Raw genomic sequence first — 9,682 nt, forward strand, 5'->3', positions numbered from 1 at the left:
GTCTTAAAGCTCAACATTCAGAAAACTAAGATCATGGCATCTGGTCCCATCACTTCATGGCAAATAGATGGGGAAACAGTGGAAACAGTGTCAGACTTTATTTTGGGGGGCTCCAAAATCACTGCAGATGGTGACGGCAGCCATGAAATTAAAAGACGCTTACTCCTTGGAAGGAAAGTTATGACCAACCTAGATAGCATATTGAAAAGCAGAGACATTACTTTGCCAACAAAGGTCCGTCTAGTCAAGGCTATGGTTTTTCCAGTGGTCATGTATGGATGTGAGAGTTGGACTGTGAAGAAAACTGAGCGCCGTAAGAATTGATGCTTTTGAACTGTGGTGTTGGAGAAGACTCTTGAGAGTCCCTTGGACTGCAAGGAGATCCAACCAGTCCATTCTGAAGGAGATCAGTCCTGGGTGTTCTTTGGAAGGAATGATGCTAAAGATGAAATTCCAGTACTTTGGCCACCACATGCGAAGGGCTGACTCATTAGAAAAGACTCTGATGCTGGGAGGGATTGGGGGCAGGAGGAGAAGGGGACAACAGAGGATGAGATGGCTGGATGGCATCACCGACTCGATGGATGTGAGTTTGAGTGAACTCCGGGAGTTGGTGATGAACAGGGAGGCCTGGCGTGCTGCGATTCATGAGGTCACAAAGAGTCGGACACGACTGAGCGACTGAACTGAACTGCGTGCCATTTGCAGCAACATGGATGGACCTAGATATCATCATATTAAGTAAGACAGAGAGGAAGACACTCGTATGTGGAATCTAAAATATGATATAAATGGACTCATTTACAAAACAGAAACAGGCTTACGGTTACCAAACAGACATTGGTGGTTGTGGTGGTGGATAAATTAGGTGGATAAAGTAGGAGTTTGGGATTAGCCAATAGAAACTACTATATATAAAATAGATAAACAACAATGCTCTACTGTATATACCATAGGGAACTATATTCAATATACTATAATAAACTGTAATGAAAAACATGAAAAAGTATATATATACAGACAGATTTTCTCAAATGAACTTTCAACACACGCAGAGTTGACAGTGCTGGATAGTTTTGCATTTGCAAACCATGTAAATGCATTAGCTATTCAAACATTTAAATTTTGAAAAACTAGTAAAGGAAAACGGAGAAGGCAATGGCACCCCACTCCAGTACTCTTGCCTGGAAAATCCCATGGACGGAGGAGCCTGGTAGGCTGCAGTCCATGGGGTCGCGCAGAGTCGGACACGACTGAAGCGACTTAGCAGCAGCAGCAGTAGCAGTAAAGGAAAAAAAGTATCACTTAAAAATACAGTGAAAAATCTCCTTTGTCCACTCTGGTCTCTTTAGGCCTCCTGAATTCCCCTTCCAGGGTCACTAGGTTCCTGTACAAACTTCCAGATTCCTAGGCATATTATATAGAGAGAAGATTTCCCATCTGTTTTTACACAAATAGAGCCTTCTTGATCATTCTGTTATACTCTACACCTTTTCCGCTTTAATAAAGTTAGTACAGACCTGGAGAAAGTTTTCATCCTTTTGTTTTTGGGTATTTTTTTGCAATAAAATGGATATTTACTTAATGAATTCTAAGAAATGGATAGAGATTTCTATTTCTTGGCCACTATAAAACATGTTGAAAAGAATAACCATGCATGTGCTCAATTTGCATGCTGGCAAATGTCTCTGTGGGGAGAAATCCCTGGCAGTGGAACTGCTGGATCTAGGCATACGTGCATTTAAAATCGCACAGCTGCGCACCCTACAGATTGCCAATCCCATCCATATGTGAGAATGTACCAGGACACCCATGAGGAGGAGACTGGGAAGAACAGAGTCAAAGGGAAGGGACACGAGATTTTTGCTTCAGGCACTGTCCTACTGTGAGCTCTTATAGTCACAAGACAAACTGAACCTGGGCTACACATACAGCTAAGTGCCTAGCGCTGAGCCCAGGGCCTGAGCTGTCCCAGCAGCCTGCAGCAGGAGACATTAGCGTAGCCATATTTCACTCAAGAGATGCCAGACGCCCTGAGAGGCTTGGGAGCCCCCGGGTAGCAGGGTGAAGGCAGGTGGGGCACAGGCCATTAGAGGCCACGGTGGGGACAGACTTAGCCGGGGTTTGAATCCTACCTCTCAGTCTTCTGAGTGACTTGAAACAGGTTTCTTAACCTCTCTGGGCCTCTGTTTTCTTGTCTCTAAAATGGGGATGACAGCAGTCCCTTCTCTAGGGTTACTATAAAGCTACAGAACGTCAGAGAAAGTGCACACGTGTGTGGTAGCTTCAATGACCCAACTGAGGGGATGTAGGCCAGGTGGCCTGTACCTTCCCATTTCCCAAGATAAGCTAGGGGGTCCCGATTGTGATGTTTGAATCAGGTGGTGAGACTCTTAATTTTTATCTTTTCCTTTATTTTGGCCATGAAGCATGCGAGATCCTAGTCCCCCAACCGGGAATCGAACCTGTGCCACTGCAGTGGAAGCACAGAGTCCTGATCACTGGACTCCCAGGAAGTCCCTGACTTTTACTTTGGTACAGAGTGTGTTCAGGCCACATCTGGCTACATGGTGGGGCGGGCCCCAGAGGGGCGGGCACTCACGTTGTTGATCATGAGGTGCATGATGGTCTTTGGCATGAGGTCACGGATGGACTTGTTGATTATGGCCACGTACGAGTCCACCAGGTTGCGAATGGTCTCCACCTGCCGCTCCAACTGCGGGTCCATGGAGAAGGTGTTCTCCTGGGCTCCATCCTCATTTTCTGCCTGCGAGAGAGAAGCGGTGAGATAGAAACTGTGGTCTGAGGCGAGCCTGGGGACCCCCCTCCTCTGGGAATTGCTTGCCCTCTCCCACCCACAGCTGACTCCCTGGGGCTGGCCCCCGATGGCTGCGTTGGCACTGTGCGGCCCTGCCTGCCCCGGCCTGAGCTGCTTGGACCTGGGGTGACTGTGGCCCAAGGTGGGCTAGAGACACTCAGCTGGGAATGGGACAACACATTAATCAACACATTAATCTGGGGCCGCGTTCACTCTGCCTCCGGACAGGAAGAGGAGAGAGAATAAAGCAGACAGGATCCCAGCCCATGTGTATCCCTGTCCTTGACTTCAGTTGGAGAATCTAGGTGCTGATGACAGCACCCCCCCACCAACCCCCTTTCTGCTTTGTTTGTTCAAGACAGCATGGGAGGTCTTCCCTGGTGGTCCAGGGGCTAAGATTCTATGCTCCTAATACAGATGGTTCGGATTCACTCCCTGGTCAGGGAACTAGATTCCATGTGCTGCAACTAAGACTCGGCACAGCCAAATAAATAAATAAAAATTAAAAAAACAGAGAGCGAGGGGGTATGGGCTACATGCCTTCAGAGAGTTCTGGGAAACAGCCTGAAACGACCGAGCCCGTGAGATGCTGGCTGCCCTTCTTCTCTCGGGAGGGAGGGGACAGCTCAGGGTGCTCTCACCTGGTCCTTCTCTGGATAGACCCCAGCTCGGAGGAATGAGGCCTTCCAGCTGTCCACGTCCTCCTGGGAGTCACAGGCCAGCTCGATCTGCCGCAGGTCCTTGTAGACATTCCTGCGGGGCGAGGGAGGGAGGGAAAGGCCCGTGGCTAACCCTGCCCGGGGGCCAGCGGGTACAAGGAGCTGGCGTGCAGGCTCTGGGGTTGGCCTGACTGACGGAGATTCACCCTTGACCCGGGCGCTCACAACCAGAGGCCCCAGGATGGCAGTGGCCTCTACACCACGTTGGCCTGATGGAGGCTTCATGAGTTCATGCCTGCGACACCCAAAACCGTGATGAGAGCAGGGTGTGTGCTCCGTGAGAGCCTGCATCTAGCAGCATCCCTGGTATTCTGTTTGTGAGCTCAGCTACTCCCCTCCTGATGCTCTCCTGGGGGGGCAGTGACCCATGACACTCTCCACCAGTTGGGGAGCTCCCATCTAAGTGTTTCTAGAGAGGTGACTCAGTGCGTGTGTCAGTCACTCAGTCGTGTCCATGGAATTCTCTGGGCAAGAATACTGAAGTGGGTTGCCATTCCCTTCTCAGGGGATCTTCCCAACACAGGGATTGAACCTGGGTCCCTTGCATTGCAGGTGGATTTACCTTCTGAGTCACCAGGGAAGCCCTGGTAAAAAGACTATAGCATGTCCAAAAGAATGTTCTGTGATAGTGGAAACGTGTTCTGCCTGTGCTGCCCGACACAGTAGCCGTGAGTCACACGTAGTTTCTTTCTGAGCACAAGAAATGGGCCAGGGTGACCAAGAAAGTGATCTTAAGACTTTTTTCCACTGATTTATATTTAAATAGTCACATGTAGGCAGTGGCTACTACACTGCACTCAGAAGGTCTAGCACGTGCCCAGATTCTTAGAAAGGAGGTAGAGCTGGCCAGGAACAGGACCAAGACTCCCAGTGAAGGCTTGTGAATTGCTGGGCACACGTGGGTCTGTGAGCAGAAGGTGCAGAGCCACAAGGCTGGGAGATGAGGGAAAACAGACGGGCACTAACCAGCATTTAAGGACAGTGTTCTCTCTATATAGGGGCCAGGATCCATGCTACACGCCTGTCACCCTGTCCCGCAAGGCAGGTGTGGCTGAGATGGCCAAGCTGTCCCAAAGTCTTCCAGTGAGGTTTGGGTTTGAGATTAGGCACACATGGCCTCACGACAGTCCTCAGGCCAACCAGCAGTCAGTGAGTGGCTGCCCTGAGATTTCCAGGGCATTTCTTTGTTGCTCCTCCTCCTCCTTCCTCCTGCCTGGAACATCATCATGATGGCTGGAGAATGGGCAGCCATATTGGACAGAGAGAAGGAAAGCTGAGAAATAAGGAGGGCCTGGGTCTGGATGCCTGTGGGCTTGTCCAACCTGCCCTTGATGGTAACGTCTGAACTTGATTTCTATTTAAAAAAACACCAAACTTCTATCTTGTTTCTGCTACTATCATTCTTTGTTTCCTGAACTCACCCCTCAATAATACATTAGGCAATGTCTTCACCCTACTGCATGGAAGATCACAGGACCAGGCAAGTGTGCTGGCTGCCCGGCATCTTGCAGCCAGGAACAGCTTCCCAGCAGGCCTGTCCCGCTGCAGAGCCCAGTTTCTCTCACATACCCTAGGGCTTCTTAGGCATGGGAGGTGGGGAGTGGGAGGAATGTGCCTAAAAGGGCTATAAAAGACTTTGGAGGCAGCTGATGGTCAAAGAGGATCTCAGAGCTTTAGGCCAGCCCAGAAAGCAGCAGGACAGAGCTGTTCTGCACAAGCCAGGTGGCTCAGCTGGAACCAGTGGGTGTGAACAGCCAGTGGGGAAGGTACTCCAGCGGCCAGCAGAGAGGAAGCCAGTGCCTGCTGGCCAGTCATGAAGAACAACCAGGCTTTGGCTGAACCCTGGCTTGAGGGGGTCCGTGCGTGATGGTGTGAATCTGAGCAGGGGCCCTCCTGGGTCCACGCTCAGCCGTTTCTCCTGCTCTCAGACCCCCTGCCAACTGGCTCTTTTCTGGAGCTGAGAGAAGTGCCTTGGCTTTTGCTAAAGTCTCCCACCAACACCCCTGGGGATGGATTTACTGAGAGTCTTCTGGGCTGTCCTCTTCTCTGTTACACTGGCCTTGGGATCTTGGCCCCCTCTAGACCCGAAACACCACCACAAAGCAATGAATCCCCAGTTCATATTCCTGCCCAGAGGGCAGTCCTGAACACGTCTCTTGTACCTTCCCAGCTGCCTCCCTCACACTCCACGTGGAATCTCATGGGCCCCTCTCCCTTGGCATCGCCCAAACCCAGCCTCTGACTGGCCCCAAGCCTTTTCTGCCTCTGCCTGCCCCACGTCAGCCAACGGCAGCTCCGTCCCTGGGCAATGCCTTCTTGTTCTCATACCCACAGCCTTCAGGAGTTTGGTCCCTCTGTTGGAATCCATCCCTTCCTCCTCTGTGTCCTCAGCCCCACTCAGGTCCAGCCCCACCACTGCCCACCGGGGCCAGTGCGGGTGTCTCCTCCCTGGTCTCCCACCCTCACCCTGGCCTCCTCAGCCTGTTCCCCTGATGACCACGAGGGGGCGCCCGTGAGTACCAGCCCCAGGTCCAATCCCTTGTCTGCTTAGCATCCGCCATGGCTCTGCTCATTTCTTTCTCACCTCTCCCCAGAAGGGCCTTCCCTGACTGCCCCACAGAAGCACGTTTCTGTTTTTTGACTGACTCCCTTTCTGGACCGTTGAGACCCTAGGTAGGGACTGTTCACAGCAAGTGTTCTGCAGATGCTGCAGAATGACTGAATGGGGCCACTGGTCTCCCCGGGACCTAGGTCCTGGGTGGGCTCACCTCTGCTCTGTGTTGAAGATGGCGAAGACGTGCTTGTTGGACATGAAGCCCTTCTCCACGTCACGGATTTTGAGGTTGTCCAGAGGCAGCATGTACTTCTTCTCTTTCTCCTGATAGAGGAAGGGGAGGGGTCAGCCTTGGCTGAACTCTACCACAAGGACCGTGGCCAACATCCAACACTGCCCATGTGGCTCGCTCTCCCCAGATGAACTTACCTGCCCCATCTCCCCTCGCTCACCTGGCCCAGCCATGCTGGCCTCTGACTCTCTCTGAACATCTCAAGTGGGCTCCTACCCCAGGGCCTTTGCACGTGGAATGCTGCTCTCCACCCTCAACGTCCACACGGTTCCCTCCTTGACACCTTTGTGCAGAGTGCAAGGCCTGCTCCAGCCCCACCCCAAACTCGCCCTCTACTTTTCACCCTGGTGCTTCTCCTCACATAACACAGCACACCACATATCTTGCTTATCGACTTAGGTCACTGGGACCACTGAATCCCCAAGGGTGGGGACTCCTGTCTGGCTCACTGCTGACACACAAGGGATGCTCAAAATCGGCCAGCTCTGACTGTACCTGGATCCCAACCGCTAAGTGAACATAACCGTTAAGTCCCCTACAGTTTCACAACAAGCCTGCAAGTGAGTTACCACTATGATCCCATTTTCAAGACAGACTGAGGCATAGAAGGGCAGGCACTGGGGGTAGGGGTTGGGCAAAGCTGGAAAGGGAGGAGCCCTCGAGCTGAGGCCTGAGTTCCAAAGCCTGGCTGGCCTTGTTCAGAAAGTGCCCACTGAGTGCCAGTCACGGTGGTCCTGCTGGCTACTGAGCAAACAGCTCAGAAAGGGTGCATCTCCTGGCCAAGTTTCTGGGCCTGGTGAGTCTCAGAGTTGGGAGTCACACTCCGGAGCCCCAATAATGTCAGCTAAGCACCTACTATATGCCCGTGCAAATGCATCATTAGTCTTCATTCGGGGGTGGAGGTGGCAGCATATTAACTGGGTTTTCTACATCAGAAAACCAAAGCACAGCATCAGGGTCTCCCCAACTCTCCCCCGACTCCCAACTCACAGCAGCTCTCAAGGGCTGAGGAGACATGCTGTGTCCAGCAGCTCTTGGAACCCTCTCACACGTCCCTGCCTGGGAAGCAGCATGATCAGAGAGGGCAGCTGGTCACCCAGGGCACACAGCAGTGGAGTGGGCCCCATGGGACTTCAGAGGCCAGGGTCTCCCCACTGCCCTCCTGGCCTTTGACCTCTTGGACATCTTTGGAGAACAGAGACCAGCTCCCTCACACCATAGCCATTCTACCCCTGACCTCTGGAAGGTATCAGAACAAAGCCCCACAATTGACATCTGCTTCCGAATTCAAAAGGGGCCACAGTGGTGATGGGAAAGGGAGCTGGGGGCTCCCCGGTGGGTGGAGGGCTGCCTGGAGTTTCAGGACTACTGAAGGGGCAGGCTTGGTGTGGGGGCTCAGTCCTGACTGGGGTTAGGAGATCAGAAGGGCCGGTCCCCGCCCCACTCATTGTCTCTCCTCTGCCTCAGTTTCTTCAGCTGTTAAAAGTGGGTAGGAAGGGCTTCCCTGGCAGTCCAGGGGTTCAGACTCCATGCTTCCAATGCAGGGAGCATGGGTTTGATCCCTGGTCAGGTAACTAAAATCCCACATGCCCTGTGGCATGGTAAAAAACAATTAATAACAAATAACAAAAATTAAAAAGGTGGATAGGAGCCTTGGCCTCCTGGTCCAGGGCGAGGACGGACACTGAAAACTCTGAGCACATGTCCACCTTGGAGTCAGTGCTTACAAGGCACCTGGGGTTTTCGTCTGTCTGTCTGTCTGTCACTCTGTGCTCCAGGGTCAGTCAGTCCAAGGGGCTCCATGCAAGAAGGAAGCAGGGCAGCGCTCCTCCAGGCCGAGCCACAGTGAGAGGCCGGAAGAGGAGCCCGGCGGCCAAGGAGGTGAGCGCCCCCCATTCATGCCACAGGGGGTGTGAGAAGGCCCTCTGACCTCTCGGCAAAGAGTTCTGGGGGCTTCACAAGGGCTTGGGGTCTGAGTTCCTGGCCCAGAAATTTGTGGAAGAAGCTCTGCTTGCCCCCACCCTATCGTGTCATCACGAGGCAGGAAGCTTCCAGTCGGTCGGCCAGGCCAAGTCACTGAGTCACAGTCCTTTCGGGCCCTGAGCAAGACGCCACATCTGGAATTGTTTATAGTGTGATTCCGCCCAGAGCAGGGCCGCCGCCTTCCTGATGCTGCGGGCACGCACACACACACACACACACACGACACAAACACACACCACACAGACGTGACACACACACCACACAGACACGGAGGCGCGTGTGCACCCCGCCCCCACCCCCAGAGACCTTCTCCTGCTGGCAGAGGCCCTGGTCCCAGACCCTCCCTCCCGGCCCCCACCCCCGCCTCCCCCACCCCCACCGCCTCCCTAGGATTTCCTGAAAACCCACAACTTTCTCCAGATGCGCGCTGGCCCCAGCCGTGCCACGTCAGAAGAGACGAGCAGACGGTCGCGGGCGGGTGGCTTCCTCGGAGGTGCCAGAGGCGCGGTGGCCCTGCCACTGCCCAGGGGGCCCACGGGATGGATGGACAGCCGGCCCCGCCAACCCAGTGTTCAGACTACCTGTTCAGGGGGCTCTGAATGTGTACAGTAGTCTGCACATTGGTTAGGCTGGGCTCGGGCAAGCGGCGCGTCGGGATGGGCCCCCTCCAAACTCGCTGCCACCCCCACAGTGAGGCACACCCGGAGGTGAGTGTCATCGCCCACTGCCCTGTTCTCCACAGGGGCGGAGATCTGGACAGAAGATTCTGGAATAAAGAAGGGCTTGGGCGGGGGTAGGGGGGAGAGGTGCCAGGAAAAGGCCAAGGGCACCCCGACACTGGCTGGGGGTCTAGGGGCTCTGGCTGAATCGGTCCCCTGTGCCCACCCTCCTGGAACTACCATCTCTTGTTTGTTCTTTAAATAAAGTAACCCTGGTGTCTTGCCTCCCTCTGAGGCTTCTCTATGAAGGCGGCCTGACCCCGGGAGTGGCCACTCCGGGTGGGGTGGGATTCTCAGGGTCCTTGCTGGGGATCCCAACTACGGGGAGGGGGAGAGGGCAGGGGACGGACAGAGCAAGGACTTCGCGCACGCCCCTCCCCATCTCAGCCCGCTTTGTGTCTGGGCGCACACAGGGCCTCATTCACGGGACTGCTGGTTTTCATTACCGCCGGCAGGCGCGCGACCCTCCTCCCAGCACAGCCTTAGCCTCTGCTCTGGGGCCACCTTGGGAGGGTCTGGGGCTCCCACTTTCAACCCCGAGATGAAGGAGGAACGAAGGGCCCCCCCTTAAGTTAAAAACCGGGGTTGAAAGTGGGA

The 9,682-nt window shown here is 54.0% G+C and overlaps 1 protein-coding gene across 1 annotated transcript in view; it reads right to left on the minus strand.

Annotated features, from left to right (window-relative positions):
* Positions 1 to 9,682, minus strand: part of DNM2 (dynamin 2) — an 86,742-nt gene that overhangs the window by 6,995 nt on the left and 70,065 nt on the right. The window contains exons 16-18 of the mRNA XM_010828498.1: positions 6,306 to 6,415; positions 3,460 to 3,571; positions 2,603 to 2,767 (exon numbers count right to left, since the gene is read on the minus strand). Of these exons, the coding sequence (XP_010826800.1) occupies positions 2,603 to 2,767; positions 3,460 to 3,571; positions 6,306 to 6,415 (387 nt within the window). The remainder of the gene's footprint in view (positions 1 to 2,602; positions 2,768 to 3,459; positions 3,572 to 6,305; positions 6,416 to 9,682) is intronic.

This window comes from Bison bison, unplaced genomic scaffold, assembly GCF_000754665.1.
Source record: "Bison bison bison isolate TAMUID 2011002044 unplaced genomic scaffold, Bison_UMD1.0 scf7180017864492, whole genome shotgun sequence".
In the NCBI taxonomy this organism is placed as follows: domain Eukaryota; kingdom Metazoa; phylum Chordata; class Mammalia; order Artiodactyla; family Bovidae; genus Bison; species Bison bison.